At 39.4% G+C, this 17162-nt stretch overlaps 1 protein-coding gene across 4 annotated transcripts in view; it reads right to left on the reverse strand.

Annotated features, from left to right (window-relative positions):
- Positions 1 to 2657: 2657 nt before the first annotated feature.
- Positions 2658 to 17162, reverse strand: part of si:ch211-266o15.1 (zinc finger MYM-type protein 4) — a 32981-nt gene continuing 18476 nt past the window's right edge. Inside the window, exons 24-29 of one of the 4 annotated variants that reach the window (XM_058399780.1) lie at positions 6941 to 7070; positions 5765 to 5916; positions 5129 to 5243; positions 4671 to 4922; positions 4444 to 4567; positions 2658 to 3404 (exon numbers count right to left, since the gene is read on the reverse strand). In XM_058399780.1, the coding sequence (XP_058255763.1) occupies positions 3188 to 3404; positions 4444 to 4567; positions 4671 to 4922; positions 5129 to 5243; positions 5765 to 5916; positions 6941 to 7070 (990 nt within the window). In that variant the 3' untranslated portion in view covers positions 2658 to 3187. The other 3 variants (XM_058399779.1, XM_058399777.1, XM_058399778.1) reach the window with 3 other exon arrangements.

Here is a 17162-nt window from a genome sequence, read left to right on the forward strand (position 1 = left end):
TCCTCGACCCCAAAGTGCTGTGTGCTGAGCTATGGTCAATCTGCTCATTGATGCACATTGTATCATAGATGGAGCGTTGAGGGATATATCCATCTTCATTGTAGCCTTCTCTGTCATTTTTCTTTGAGCAACAAGGGCTCTGGCGCAGGCAACCCGGTCGACTCAGTGTTTTGCCCATTGTGGAAAAAAGTGTAAACAATTTTGAAATAAGCTTCCGCAGGAAAAAAAGGTTTATGGTTTAAAAATGTAAAGTTGCAGGTTTTGTGTGTTAAGTCATTTTCACTACTTTAAAAAAAAACAAAAAAAAATATCCATAACTCTCTTTATACATTATGGACATTGCAGTAATGAAAGGCAGAAATGCAACTTCTTGAAATAGACAAAATCACACTCAGGTATCTTTGGAAATCAATATAAATAGATGTATACCTCGCTTCACAGCACATCCCTTCACTGCAATCTGTACTTATTCACCATCTGCTTTGATCGGCAAACAGAGCTGATATTTGTGACGAGTGCACCATACCTTTAGAGTATGTCTAGTTGCTCAAATGTTCAAAAGAAACGTGTAACAACGTAGAAAAAGAAAAACTCACTGCTGATCCAAAATTGGCAAAATCCAAGTCTCTGCCTACTTTGTCTCTTCGTAGTGATAATCATTTCCATCACTTCCATTAGTGGGGATGAGGATCCCCCATCCAGAAATCATAGCAGCATCACTGCCAAGGACAGATGGACAGCCCCAGTTTCTCATGCTTCCTTGGTCCAAGTGCGAAAACTGTCCAGGAAATGCGGGTATAGTCCACATTCAAGAATGAGAACTCGGTCTTCAGAATATCATCCGATTTTGTAGAGAAACACTGACGGCCTCCTGTTTCAACACCGGCTCTCTCTCTCTCTCGATCTCTTTCTCTCTCCTTCCAGCTCCCTCCTCTCACACTCTCTCACTCTGACTCTCTCAATCACTGATTCCCCTCCCCCAAGTACTGATGCTGCTTCAGGGCTTTCGTACTTATCAGGACTTTTTATTTTTTCTTCTTTCACCTGATTTTAAGTCATATTCATCCCAGTGTGGGTTTCACCCCTAAAATGACCTCCAACAACTCCAATTACACAAGGGAAAAACGACAGCTTTATTTATCACAACCTTGTAAGATATTTATAGATAATTAAGATTTATTTTCCTAACGAGTGTGTAGCTGTCCTTGATCAAATCAACCATTTAATACTGTCAAAACTAGCCTCGTTCTGTTAGTTGGCCTTTGTGAATTTCCTACTCTGCACCCACACACACATACTCAAAAGCTCTCAATTGACAACTCTTGTGCCCTGTACACACACCCACACACACTTCTGCTGAACACGAAACGTGATTAGGTTATGAGTTATTCCATGTTGTTCCAGTATATCGTGACAAGTCAAAAAAACAGCACTACATACGTCTCTAAATAATTGAGCATCATTGCAGATGCGGGAGGCAAAAAAAAATATATATATCAGCCCTATATCAAAGTATGACTTATCCAAGATATCCTTATTGGACTTTACAAAGCAAAGTAATAAAAATGTCATTTTATTATCATTATTTTCTTAAAAAGCTATTTTTCACACTTTTAATACTGTAATCATGATGACTGTTTGCATCCTTACCCACTTTTGTTGCTCGTGTCTCGAAAACCTGCAGAATCCAGCACAGCGCTCAAGCAAAAGCCTTCCACTCGGTTACCATGGTAGCAAATGACAATTGGCCTTACATCGTAGGCAGGCACTGGATATATCTTGTGCAAATATCTGCATAATCTTGTGGATAAACATTGCAGAACTAATTTGGCCTCTCTTGTGACCGTGTGGTCCTTGCTGCTTAAAACTAAAACAAAAGTATGCGTGCCACATATTTAATCTTTGGGCAGTTACGTAAAAAGGAAAAATAAATAAATAAATAAACAAATGCAGGCAAGCTGACATAACAGACAAGTAAGCCTACGACTGAATAAAAAATGACCCTAAGAATGTGAGTCCACCTAATTTAAGAAAGCAATAATAATAATAATAATAATAATAATAATAATAGTAAGCATTATAATGTTATGTGTGAATAGTCTCTAATGGTTCAAGGCTCATGACTAGGTGCCAAGCAATTCTGGCATTTAAAATAAAAAAATGTTTCCAGGGTTGGTTGTATTTGACGGTGTGTGAAAGCCATGGTCCAGAAATACGATTCCTGGTCCTGTTGAAAACGCTGGTCTGGCTCACTTGCATGAAACCACATCAGGGGTGGAAGCTACCTGTGCTCTGAGCTGCATGCAGACATCTATCTCTGGCTAACGACGGCTAAAAAGGTGCAAAGTTCTTCACCTTGTGTGTTGACGTCAGAGGAAAAATTAAAAAAGCCGAGCGCTAATGGATGAACACGACAATAAGGTATGGAACTGTGCAATCGAGTTTTGAAAGAAATCTTAAAGTTGTGATTATAAGCCTCTGCTCCAAAAGAGCTCAGAATCTTGAGTTTGAAAACACCATCGATATTCATGATTTGGTCAGACTGGCTCAAAGAACCACACGTACACCTGCTTCATTATTTAGTGTTATGAAATAAAATATATTTCTCTTCATGATCTCTCTCTCTCTCTCTCTCTTTCAGTCAACTCCTCGATACTTAATCACACCATGAATGAGACATCCAAATAGGAAGATGTTTGACATGATCAGATTTCGGATCAGAATTTGACTGCACTGAGGGTTTAAATGATCCTGATGATCCTTTCGAGTTACAAACTAATCCCATATGTGATCAAGTTTTGCCAATTTTCTTTTAATAATACAGACTTTTCCACAATACACTTTTTTTTTTTCCACATGGAGTCTGCACTTAAAGAGTGACGTGAACAGCTTCAGAATCCAACAGAAGAAAAAATGACAGATGATCGTAAACTAGTAATCTGTTACCAGAGCATGCAATTGTAACATCGTAGTAACATTCTACTAAGCAGAAGAATAAAACCGGCTGAATCGATCCGTGAACGTCGAGATCTGTCTCTCCTCCAGAACCCACGCAGCATGTAGGCGTCTGATTAGTCACATTTCACCCCCGTTCATTGTTTCTCAAAGCTGTGGCAACACTTCGAGCTCAACAAGAACAGCAGAGTCTGTGCGACGTCTCTCGTTTTTTTTTTTTTCAGTGTGTAATTTACGAGGTGTCTTCGTCTGAAGAGCTCAGCTGCTGCGGCTGCTGCTGCTGCTTCGGTTCCAGATGGACGTCCCGAACGGCAAGGATGCGTGATAGCATGCTGTCCAAAATGGTGCCATCCAGAGACTGGGCGGAATACCAGACAGAGCTGCCAGGGTGGCAGGAACTCTCAGGCTGCAGGTAGAAAACATCTGGACTTCCCTTTACAGAGTCCGGACTGTTATAGAAAGTGGCAGAAATACAATTATATAGTCAATTTCTAAAATTTTTCAGCATTTATTATTTTACAACACCTAAAAAAAAGGGGGCGTGGTTTCTTATTCCACTAGTGATGCATCTGTCCAATCAGAACACAGCAGTCTTAAAGACACAAAAATATCCTAAAATATCCTATGTAATTACGAACACTAGAATGAGACGTCCAGGAGAAATACGATATAAATGTCACACTGCTATACTTAATGCCAGTCCTAGCTTACACGATGGCAGCGATGCATTTTGCTCCTTCATCGCATTCTCAAGCGTTTTCTTTCTTTCAGTATGTCTCTGTAATGCCAGCTCCGTATTAATAATGAATACCGTTGTCACGCTATGACAAACAGATCATGAACATAGTTTTATTGAACGAGGATCAATGGTACTCTTAGGTATATGGGTTTTCAAACTATTATCAAGTAGATGGATAGAGCAATAAAAACGATTCGCCTCTTTTATCTTTTTTTTCTTCTTCTTCCAATAAATGTGCTGTGCTTTTCTAGCATTTTGTCCTCATGCACTGATGAATTGTGATGTGTGTGTATATATTAACGTGGGAACAAAATACCAAATCAAGCTCATGAATTCGTAATGTGTTTACAGGATTTACGCAATTTTATCCATTTTTTATTTTCTATTTTAATTTGTTGAATTATGTGTGGCATTAAGGCAGGCCTGTGTTTTTCGCCCTGTGTGCTCAACTCTGCTTGAGGTCAGCACATCAGCAACATTTTTTTGGCATTAAATCCTTACTAGATGCAAAAAAAGAAAAAACGATCCATCCTCTAATCTGATCCGCGAAAGTGCAGTCTGCGGGCGTTCGTCCCAGCAAAACAGGAGGTGCACTTTACAGCCGATTGAAGCCCAAGATGAACTGATTACACAACTGGAATCAGGTCCGACTCCTGCTCGGTTGGAACGAAAGCTTGAAGCTTCACTGGAAGACTCGTAAAGTGATGTGAACAGATGTTGACTATTACTGTGAATACTAACGATCTCACCATTTAGAGAGGTAGAACTCATACAGTCTGACAGGACAGTGTAAAGGGTCGTCTGTATTCTCGGGCATTTCACCATACTCCACATTCTCATCTGCATCTTCTCTCTTCCTTTTACCAAGTACAACTGAAAAGATATGCAAAATCAAAATACATTGAGTGGCATACGATAAATACAACATGTATAACAAACATCCTCGAAATATCAGATACGCTGCATCCTTCCTCACCTCGCTTCTCCTTTTCTGCTTCGTCTTTGCCAGCAAACCTGAACCTGAGGTAGGAGGACTTGCTGTGCTTGGTGCTCCTCGAGCAGCGGGTGATAGTGGAAAAGGAAAGATGCTGATGCTGTTCTGCAGTTTTTAGGTTGAGATGCTTGACCCCGAAAAAGATCAGCGTGTTGAGCAGCACAAAGGGAGATGAGGCGCCCAACTGCTTACATTCCCACAGGAAATTCTCCTCGATTCGGGACTGCAAGAAACCTGCAGATACACACCCAACACAGGCAGCATCATTTGGCTTGGAGCCTAGGCCACTTAAGCAGTTTTATAACATAAGGAATCCTAATTGCCTAATCTCTTATCTCCAATAAGCACTCAATGAAGTAAATAAAGTGACTGCTGGATCCCAATCCTCTTAACACACTTGGTATCACAAATTCCTCTGTTTGTGTGTGTAAGCTTATTACCACTTGGTGTTAAGTTGCATTCCCAGGCTTTTATCATCTTGGTAATATCTGTGGTAAATTTGTCATAAAGAGGATCCGTGAAGATGTTCTCCAGACGGCCGTTTTCAAGGAGGTGCTGTTTTTAGAGAAAGGACCGTAAAAACACAGAGTGTAAGTGAATATCTTAAATAAATAAATACATACATACATTATTGAAATCTCCATCTATCTTTGGAAAAAAAACTGCAATATGTTAAATATATTATAATATTTTTATAATAATGATGGATTGTTTTCTTTCAGTCCTTTACTGCAATGAATCATAGAAAACACATCACATTGTCCAACTTTAGGAAAGCTAAAATCATTAAACAGATCGAGAAGCATGTTAGAAAGACAATGAGCCTCGATCGGTATCGATCTGTTAAATGGAGTTCCACAGTCTGGGGGCGAGAACGCTGAAAGATCTGGTCTTAGAGAGCAGTAGAGCAGAACAAAATGACTCAAACGCTGTGAGCTGAAAGGCCTGCCGAAGCCATGAAGACCCTGGCAGCTGAGTTATAAATATATATACACCTTACACACACACACACACACACACACACAAAAGCCTGATGGATCTGGATCTGTAAAGTCAAATGATTCTGAAAAACAGACCTGCTGGATGCCCAAGCACAGATAGTAGACACTGTCAGGTGCATAAGTTTGGCCATTTGGTCTGCGAACTTCGCTGATGAAATGACACAAAGCGTCGCTGAGCTCTTCGGAGCTGCAATCCAACACATCCTCCTTCAAAGTAAGAGGGCTTGCTAAAATAAATAAATAAATAAATAAATAAATAAATAAATAAATAAACGCAGCGATGGAGATGATAGTAAATGTCAGTAACGCACACGGTGGGTCACTGCCAGAGTTTAGTAATTTTAGTATTGATACATTCCTCTGAAGTCAGGAAACAAAACCAAAGGCTTGCAAATTACTTCAATTATGACCACTGCAAAATACTGACACTAATAAGTAAAGCTGTGAAGGAAGCTTAAACACTGACACTAAGCTATTCCTATCCACAACGCAGCCAAATTCTCGATTCTGATTGGTCAGAAGGTGCGAACTACAGATTTTCTATAAAAGCAGTAGTTAGGGCTGTAATTTAAATCAGATTTTAATACCGAGCCAGGTTTGAATGTTACAGTCTCTATAGAAACACCTCTGAAATGACGCTTCTTATAAAAAAAAAAAAATCTTGTAATTGTTGATATGAAGAACTTAAGATGATAAGATAAGAGTCTGCAGTTCCAGTGCATTGCAAAAGAGATATTAATTAAAATGAAATAATATTGAAGTCCATTAAATCTCTAATCCAAAGATTAAATAATAACTGTAACTAGACAGTGATAACTATAAAGCATGAGAGTCTATAATGAACACAATTCCAGAAAGGGAACTGTCAAAAAGTACAAATTTCTGTTGTGTAAGAAGAATTTTCACAGCATTCCACATCACTAGAGGAACTGCATTTCAATTAATGATGACAGAAACTTTTCCTCTATAAATATAAATGTATATATTTGCCTGCTGAGGAATAATTAAGGAAATAATTCTTAGAATGAGCTGGCTTAGAGACAAAAAGAAAAAAAAATGTATGTATATATATATATATATATATATATATATATATATATTTCATGTTTCTTCACGCTCAAGCACTTTGTCCCAAGACTGTTGCTTAGCAACATCACTGTCGGAGACAGCAGCAGACCGGGTGCCGCACATAACAAGAGCATAAAAATAAGAATACAAAGTGTTAAGCAGCAGCACGTGGGTGAAGCTCACCGTCAGTGTGTTGAGTCCTCCACTGCACCCAGCTGGCCCAGGCTTTTACTCCGTACATGTGGTGGAGTTTGGAGCTGGGCGGAGTAGAAACCATGCCGCTCGCCACATCTGTTACCGAACGTCTCCGTCCCTGAAAGAAAGGTAGAAAGGCGCTGGTTAGTGTTTATACAAAACCGTCCGCAACCGACACAACTGGACAACATGACCATTTTATGTTTAAACCAAGACTGTGACTCAGTTAATTACAACCATTTACAGTTGACATTTAAGTCTTCCGACGATGCCTTGGCATGAATAAGTGAAAAAGGGAGACGTTTCAATTGTGCACTTCTGTTTTAATATAAAGTCCATGAAAAGAAAAAAATACAAAAACAAAGGTAAGTGCCTTAACATTACAATGTGATCATGAACTAAATGTGTTACGTTTTGAAATCAGTCTCAATTTCAGCAAGAAAAACCCACACTCAAAAAGACACATCATATGACGAAGACACATCGCAGTCCTCAGTTACACCTAAAGAGAATTTGCACACTCTGTTGGTCTTTTAAGAGCTCACAATGAAATGATAACGTCACAAAGCAAGTCATTAATTCACAGCAGGATGAGAACAGATGAACAGATTATTATGAAAGAGCTACATATATCATCTGAAGAGTCATTCTTTATAAAAAAAAAAAAAAAAAAAAAAAATTAAAAATAAAAACACAAATCTGTTCTCAATGTCAGTAATACCTCAAAATGAACAGTGAATCATATGAAACTCACTAGAAAATCAGGCTAATAAACCTAAAGCACTTGAAGGAAATCATTTTGTACGTAAAGAACAAAACGTCATATGGTGCTGTCGTTTAACAGAAGAACAAAAACAAAAGAGAGCTGTTACTCTTTCTCCAAGATTTTTATTTAACATGTTATAACGAAAATTAAGCTTCACGGACGTTCCTCAATAGTAATCGTAAATATAAACAGACAAGAAAAATTGTCTGATTTTTTTGTAATAAATGAAAAGTGCCATGGTATAAGAGGAAGTAAACACTTCGGGATGAACTCTTCTTCTTCTTTTTTTTCTTTCTTTTTTTAGAGAATAATCAAACCCCGAGGCCCCAAAGTACCATGAGTGCAGGAAGAAATTACTGTCTGGTCTTTAAAGTGTTTAACAAAATAGGTGTTATATATTACAATTTAAGAATAATCTTATCTAATTCAATTTTGGATGCAATACTTAGGCATATCGAATATCAAAGCTACAAGCTGTGCATGTATAAACGTCAGAAATAATGAGAATCCAACAGCCGGCTGAGATGCTCACCTACGGAACTGGTAACTGGGGGGAAAGAAATGTCGGCCAGCTTTATGCAATAAAGTACTCTCAGCTTCTACTCTTAAGCAATCAGTTACTGACAAAATCAAGAGAGAAATGAAAAATGGGATACAAGTCTTCTACAGCTAATATCATCTTTCTGGTTCACACAGGAATATGTAGTCTGTCAAGATCTTCAATATCCACTGTGTTTTTCTAAGCAAGCTCAAATTGTTAACCATTCAATTCTCCTCCCAAGCAAAAGTGGCTGGTTTTAATGTGCATATCAGTCGTGTTATATTCACATACGCCGTCTTCGTCTTCCTTTACGACGAGGTCTTTTTGTGGCAGGCTCCATGGCAACAACTTCACCGAGATTATCTCCGTTGCTTTCACTGTCCATCTGCCTTGAACCCTTTCTCTTCTTTTTCTTTGACCTTATAGTGTTATGGATGTAATTTTTAACGTCCCGCCACGTCCTTGTCCTGAGAGCCTCTGGCTCAGTCATAATACAATCCAGACAGTCCTTTTTGCCTGGCACTTTATTGATGGATATATAATTTCCCAGATGCTTCCTCACAGCTCGTTGTTCCTCCTGGTTCCAATTTTTCCTTTTGCACATTAGGGCAGGAGCATCATCAAGATCTAAGATATAATAAAAAGCAATCAAATTAGAGGGAAATTATTTGTGCTGCATTAAATGAGGTTAGTAGACATTATGAAATATTACTCTCAGATTCTACAGACCTGCCAACCCTGAAGATGAATCACTTGTCTAAAGTAGACACTGTGTATATTTGGTGTTTTACAGTAACCTTGAGACGCTTGGGCGAAGGAGGGAGGGGAAGATGGATTGCAACTTGTATGTTTTAGAAATTATAATCTCAGGAACGTAGAAAAATTGCTTATTTTCTTAGTCTAGGAAAAGTCATTACACATCTGCGCAACTGTCGTTCATTGCAGATTCAGATGTCGATTGGCTCATTTGATGTTTTTAATTGGGTAGAAGGGATACTGTACTTTGTGTGTGTTTTTGAGTCATATCTGCGAAGCTCATGTGCAAAATGTATAAAGTTTGGCAGGTCTGCTTTGATAAATCCCTCTACACGTAACATGCACAAAAAAAATGAAATAAAAAGAACCTACCTGCCTCCTCGTATGAACCAGGACTTTCGTCCATTGTTTGCAAGAGGTTGCAGATTTTCGCCAACTGCAAGAAGTTTTCATCCAGTGTTTGGAGGTCAAAGCTGTTGTCGCCCACAAGCGCAGCTACCTGCTGCTTTTCACTGCAGTTAAGGCTCCGTATTTGGAAAATAGTAGCCACATTCTTACGCATATGAACTTCAAGCTTGGTTACACCACAATTCTGGGCAAAGATCCTTACGCAGTCATGTGCTCTTATGTGACCGTCAGCAGTCATTTGGGGAAACATGTAAGGGTTGTCCACGGGAACACCTACATCCTCACGGTATTTGATAAGGATGTCTAGAGAGGATGCCATCCTTTCAGTAAACAAAACAGGAATCCAACTTCCCTCTTTACAAGAGACTCCCACTCTTATTAACACACCGCTAAGAGCCTGTTCCAGCTTGGATAGGGGTTCACACATTTGTCCATGGAAAGGCTCTTTGTCCTTCTGTCTGTACTCCTCAAGCAGCATTTTCTCAACTATGTTCCTCCTTCCTTTGTTAAACAGAGTCACTTGAGCAAGAAGGCTTTCACGTAGCCTTTGCCATGATTTACAATTAGGACGCTCCATAAGTTCCACTATGGCTTTGTCTTCAGTATTTTTCAGGAAGTTCTGTAGTTTGACGACATCATCTATCAGATGTATTATATCTCGTTCAGTCTGCTTACAAGGATTTGAAGGTTCATAAGGAAGCCAATCTGTTCCCAGCAGCTCAATGAATTTTTTGGCCTGATTTCTAGCTTCATCTGCCATATCATTCTCTTCCAAAGCAACTTCAGTGGCACACTTCAATGAATAACCCATTTTCAATGCTACCGATTTTTTAAATCTGTTCGAGTCCGGATCAAAACCGCTGACCTTCTTGACAGCTTCCAAAGCCAAACTGAACCTGGATTCAGTACATACTTGATACAGATCCTCAACATTGTGGTCCAATTCCCTCACGATCAACATAAATCTACCTAGTGCTCTCATTTTTTGTGATATGTATTCGTGTCCTTCCTTTTCATGCCCATGCTTTTCATAAAGCCTATTTCCAAATTTGCAGATTAAGGTATCGTTCCTTAAATATTTCGAGACGTCATCGTCTCTCATGTTGCGAACAACATTTTGGCAGCCCTCAGAAAGGCACTCGTGCAAGACAAAATTCTTAGATAAGGCCGATCGAGATCTTCTTCTTCTACGAGGGAGATTTTCATCATCTTTCCTCATTTCGCATGATCTTTGATGCCTCCACAAGTCACGTTGAAGAAAAAAACCCAGACAGTGAGCGCAAGGTTGGTAGGAATTTAATGAATTATCTTTTTTTTGCCGCCTCAGTGGGATGATTTCCCCGTTTCCAGTTTGCTGAACTTTGATGTTATGATGGTAATTACCTCTATTACGAAGCTGTTTAAGCAAGCAATGTCGAGTTTTGGATCCCATTGGGAGGCTGAGAAAATGCGCTACGTCCTTTTCTTTTGCATGGCTCCGTGACAAGTGCCTTGCTAATTTGATGAAGGGTTTCCTACAATAAACACAGAAGTGTTTTTTTCCACCTTTCGCTGTTCTTATTATTAAAGGTAACACACCTGACTGTGAATAAGACATAGACTGTATAGAAGACTGTGCTGCGCTAGTGCTGGTAGACGACACTATGGCTTTAGTGCCACAAAATAACTTCTCAGGGCTATCCACATTTTTGCCAACGTCCTGACTAGTACTGTGAGCACATAACTCAGGCTTGAGATTTTTGCTGGGGTTGCTCGACACGGGACAAATCTCCTGACATGCTGTGGTAGGCTTGTCTAAGCAACTGTCGACCTCAGTGCTATCGGGATCGACTGGGTCCGCGTTTTTAGCACTGGAAATCCAATTTTTCTCAAGAAGCCCAATAAACTCTTTAACATTAGCAACAGTCTCTGTATCACCCTCCATAACATTCTCACCGCAAATAATTTCAGCTGCTTGTCTTATGGAATTGCCAATTTTGAAGGCCAGAGATGGCTTTTCAAATTTGCTCAAAGTTTCATCAAACCCACTAACTATCTTTGCACCTTTAATGACCAAATCAAACCTGGACGGAGTGCACAGATGATGCAGATACTGAACACTTCTGTCTAACTCTTTCACAACTAGCATAAATCTCGCTAATTCCCTCATCTTCTGTGTTACATACATCTGATGCTTTTTACCATGTCCAAGTTTTACAAAAAGCCTAGCGCCATACTTGCAAATCAGAGCATCATCTCGTATATGATTCAAGACACTGTCTTGCTTCATACTATGAATAGCTTCTTCCAAATCTCCAGAAACACTACCCTGCATTGGAAGCAACATTGTGGATACAGTCCTTTTAAGGCAAACAGGGTTACCATTCGTTCTCACTCGGCAACGTTTTTCATGCCTCCACAGATCATGGCGAATATAAAACGCCAGGCAATATTGACAAGGCAGGTACATACCTACAGAATGATCTTTAGTTGCTCGTTTACAGGTGATAAGCTCTCCACTTCCATTTTTAAGAACTTCAACATTATGCTGATAGTTCCCTTTCTTTCGAAGCTGTTCAAACAGAAGAAGCCGTTTTTTAGATCCCTTTCTAAAAGTAAGAGCATGTGCTACATCAATCTCTTTTGCATGCTTTTGGCCTAAATGCCGTGCCATCTTGACATAGGGCTTCTTACAGTAAAGACAGAACTGCCTTTTCATCCGTAACCTTTCACCATCTGGTGTTTTGTTTAAACTTATCTGTTGGGACATCGCTGGTTCAGAAGAGCTATTACAGACTGAACTCAAATTTGAAATAGATTGTGGACTAGACTTTGTGCTTGAGAGTGAACCAGAACACTTTTTGAGGTTTAGGGTAGATTCTGTCTCACACTGTGAATTGGAGTCTACATCAACAATCTCAAGAGACTTCTTTTGATACATCAAGCTTTCTGCAGGAGACATGTCTGAGCTGTCAGCATTAATCAAATTGCAAACAAGCCCACTTGGGGCATCCGAGTCCAGGTAGTGGGAGCCGGCACTGAGGATCTGTGGTACAGACTCTGTATTAGCCTCAGGACTGCTGGGTGGAGGACTGCTGCACTTCATACTGGATGTGAGACAGTGTTCAGTCGTAGGGTTCACGTTGGACTCAACACCTTGGTAGTGGAAAGATTCAGGAGCAGGAAAGAGACTTGTCTTAGAACTAGATTGGAAAACTGGCTCAAAGCAAGATTCAAAAATAATCTGAGGACTAGCATCTGAATTTTCAGAGCTATTTTCAGGGCTGGAGGAGAGGCACAATTCAAAACTTGTCTGACTGGCATCTGGGCTGTATTCAGCACTGCTTTGGCTTTCTTGATAAGACTGAGGACTACAACAAGGACTAGTTTTAAGGCTTGATTTCTCATCATGTCTGCAGGATTCAAATTTGGATTGAAGAGTAGATTCATGACTCAACACAAATGTTGTTTGATTAGACAATTCCGGACTGCGTGGTGGCCCGAGTTCACATCCCATACTGGCTAAAAAGCAGGACTCCAAACTTGGTTGAGTAGGATTTGGGCTTGGTATTTGACTGGCAATGGCCTGACAGAACGATTCAGCATTCAAATTTGCACTCCCAGATGCATCGGCGTACATCATACTGCTTACAAGACACGATTCTAGAGTCGTTTTTATGCTGGATCCATCGATGTTGCAATATTCAGGAATACTGGGGAGACTGGTTTCAGGACTGGTCCTCAAAACATCTTCGAAGCACAAGTCAATGCTTAAATGACTAGGACTTGATTCAGGATAAGGCAGTGGGCCAGATTCTGGTAGGCACAACTCAAAACTTGTCTTACTGGACTTTGGGCTACTTTCAGCAGTGATTATAAGGCTACTCTGGTCACAAGGTTTGGGAATAGGATGAACAGTTGCAGGACTTGATATCTCATTGGACTGTAAGTGGGATTCAAAACTAGATTGAGGGCTAGATTGCGGACTAGATGTCATGGTGCATTCATCAGAGAAATCTGCTTGGACAGGAGACTGACCAAGATCAGAACTAATAGGAAGTAAGGATTCAGGACTAGATTGACTAAATGTATGACTTGATCCAAGGCCAGGTTTTAGATTTATTTGATCAGAAAATCCCGGACTTGATTGAGCACTTGAGAAAGAGCAGGTTTCAATACTGTGGAAGGTTGATTCGGGATGTGACCTGGCTTCAGAGCTGGTACATGGAATTTGCAATTGGACCAAGTTGACAAGTGATGGCGCATTGTGCTCTGTAGTGGACTGGAAGCAGGACTCATGTTTCGAGTCCTGTTGTTCCAAAGACTCCAAAGAATTTGAAAGCATTTTTCTCCTGCATGCGTACTCGTGTTTCTCCAACCCTTCCCGGAGAAAGAAAGCTAGGCAATATTGGCAAGGCAAGTATTCCTTCGCAGACCTTTTTCTTTTTGTTTGTTTTTGCATAACTATATCCCCATTTCCATTGCGAATAACTTCAATGTTATGCTTATAATTGCCTTTCTTGCGAAGCTGTTCAAGAAGCATGTGTCGTCTTTTAGATTTTTTCGGAAAGCTGAGGGCATATGCTACATCTGTTTCATTTGAATGCATTCGCTCCAAGTGCCTTGCTATTTTGGTATTTGATTTTTGACAGTAAACACAGAACTGTTTTTTGGTGCATGATGTCTGAGCTCTAATGGTTTTATTCGTTGATTTCAGGCTTGGCCTTGAAGATACCATTGACCCATTTGATGGGGTAAGCTCTTCATCGTATTTAAACGTGTTTTGTTCCTCGTCCAGCTCATCATCAATTGGAGCGCATTCTGAGCTAATGAAAATACTTCTCCCCAGTGTTCCACCATGTTGACAAGAATCCACATTGAACTGCTCGATATTAGTGTCCAAGATGAACTGTGCACAATCAACTACATCCAGTTCTTCTTTGAAACTCTTCGGTTCTTCAACATCAGATATCTGATCAAGATAGGAAAGAACACCCAGAATTTAAAATAAATGAACTATATTAAATAAAGTAAAATATTTTAAATCATATTTGAACCTAATATTTAGATAAGAATTATGAATGAAGAATGAATTATTATGACTACAATAATATTGGAAGCACTACTAAAGCATATTCTGAGGAAGTATGGAGCAGGCTATAGAGCTCATTGGATCTACTGTAGAAAAATCAATTTGGCCCAGCATACTCATGGGTTTCTGCAAATCTATTTCCTTGTTGCATTCCATACATTATTTACTTGGGTTATAAAATTGGATTGCAGTGATGAAATAAATACTACTAACAAACATTTCTGAACACATGCTTAAGTGATTAATTTATTTATTTATTTTTGCACGCTCAGATTTTGGAAGCCAGTTGCGAACAAGGGCAAAAAATACATTACGATTTGTCTAAAAATTGTTTTACTTAATACATAAAAGGGTCATTTTATCCCTTCAAATGAGTATAAAATAACAACATTAAACAGCGCCTTTTACAACAAATTTATGAATTTAGTAATCCAAACAAATATGTCAATATAGCAAAGAATAAAGTAAGAATTGGTGAAAGAGTGCCAAACGGCAGGTGCTAAAAAACTAAACGCATAAGAAAATACTACAAAATTTAAATGTAAGTAATATGTATTTATACTTTAGTTACACATGTACAGTGGCATGGGAAAGTTTGGGCATCCCTGGTCTAAATTTCTGTTAATGTAATGAAAGATGAAATGATCTCCAAAAGGCATAAAGTTAAACATGAAACACTCTTTTGCAATATTTTAAGCAATATCAGTGTACTGTTTTTGTTTTCTACAAATTTTAGAGTGAAAGACGCACCCTGCAAAAGAACGGGAACCCCAGGAGACTTGAGCTCTCAGATAACTTTGACCAAGGAATCAGACCTTAATTAGCCTGTTAGGGTCATGTCTTGCTCAGTCACCATTAGGAAAGGCCAGGTGATGCAAATTTCAAATCTTTATAAATACCCAGACTCCTCTAACCTAAGCAGCCTTGGGTTCCTCTAAGCAGTTGCCTAGCACTCTGAAAATGAAAATGATTGACGCCCACAAAGCAGGAGAAGGCTATACGAAGATAGCAAAGTGTTCTCAGGTACCGATTTCCACAGTTCAGAATGTAATGAAGAAATGGCAGTTAATAGGAACAGTGAAGGTCAAGATAAGGTCTGGAAGACCAAAAAAGCATCAGAGAGAACTGCTCGTAGGCGTACTAGAAAAGCAAGTCAGAACCCCCTTTTTAACTGCAAAAGACCTCCAGGAAGATTTGGCAGACTCTGGAGTTGTGGTACACTGTTCAACTGTTCAGCGACACCTGCACAAATATGGCCTTTATGGAAAAGTCATCAAAAGAAAACCTCTCCTGCATACTCACCACAAAATTCAGCGTCTGAATTTTGCAAAAGAATATTTACTCAAGCCTGATGCATTTTGGAAAGAAGTCCTGTGGACCGATGAGGTTAAAATAGAACTCTTTGGCCCCAATGAGCAAAGTTATGTTTGGAGAACAAACGGCACAGAATTTCATGAGAAGTACACCAGTCCAACTGTTAAGCATGGGGGTGCTTTGGGGTTGTATTGCAACCAATGGCACGGGGAACATTTCACAGGTAGAGGGAAGAATGGATTCAATTAAATTCCAACAAATTCTGGAAGCAAACATTACACCAACTGTAAAAAAAAAAAAAGAAGAAGAAAAAAAAGAAGATGGCTTCGACAAATGGATAATGATCCTAAACACACCTCAAAATTCACGATGGACTACCTCAAGAGGCGCACGCTGAAGGTTTTGCCATGGCCCTCACAGTCTCCTGACCTAAACATCATTGAAAATCTGTGGATAGACCTCAAAAGAGCAGTGCGTGCAAGACGGCCTAGGAATCTCACAGAACTGGAAGACTGTTGTAAGGAAGAATGGGAGAAAATCCTTCAAACAAGAAATGAAAGACTCTTGACTGGCTACAAAAAGCGTTTACAAGCCGTGATACTTGCCAAAGGGGGTGCTACTAGGTACTAACTATGCAGGGTACCCAAACTTTTGCTGCAGGCCCTTTGCTGTTATTTTGAAAATGTAAAAGATGAAAATTAAAAAAAAATAATTTAGTTTAAAATATAAAAGGAACGTGTCTTCTGTAAATTTATGCCTTTTGGAGATCATTTCAGTTTTCACTTGCTTAACTGTTCACATTAACAAAAATTTTGACCAGGGGTGCCCAAACCTTCGCATGCCACTGTAGATCCAGTCCTCTCCAAAAGTATTAGAAAAGCATCAGAACCGCAAAGCCCATCCACCTGTTTTTATCTTTATTGCTCCACACTGTAGACATTTTGGTTTGAGATCAAAAGATGAACATGACACCATGGATCAGAATCTCAGCTTTAATCTCCGGATAGTTACATCCTGAAATGTTAAACAACTTGGAGCATGACACTTTCTGTTCAAGTGATCAAAAATGTTGAAACGTGACATGCCAGGTATTTCCTGTTGCTCAAGTGCATCTTTTTAGACTTACTGTTTAAACAGTTAATAGCTCTAAATGTCTACTCTTGGTTTGAGCCCTGGGGTTCTTCTGTGAGAACTGCATTCGCTGTTGAAAAGGACTAACATGAAGAGTGCTGTCTAGGAAAAAAAGCCAGGCATTCTAAAGCTTAGAAAAGAGGAAAAATTGATTTGAGACATTGCACAAGCATTGGTCACAGCCAATAGAACAATTTGCAATGTCTTGAAAAAGAAAAGAAAC

The sequence above is a fragment of the Hemibagrus wyckioides genome, linkage group LG09 (assembly GCF_019097595.1).
Source record: "Hemibagrus wyckioides isolate EC202008001 linkage group LG09, SWU_Hwy_1.0, whole genome shotgun sequence".
Taxonomy (NCBI): domain Eukaryota; kingdom Metazoa; phylum Chordata; class Actinopteri; order Siluriformes; family Bagridae; genus Hemibagrus; species Hemibagrus wyckioides.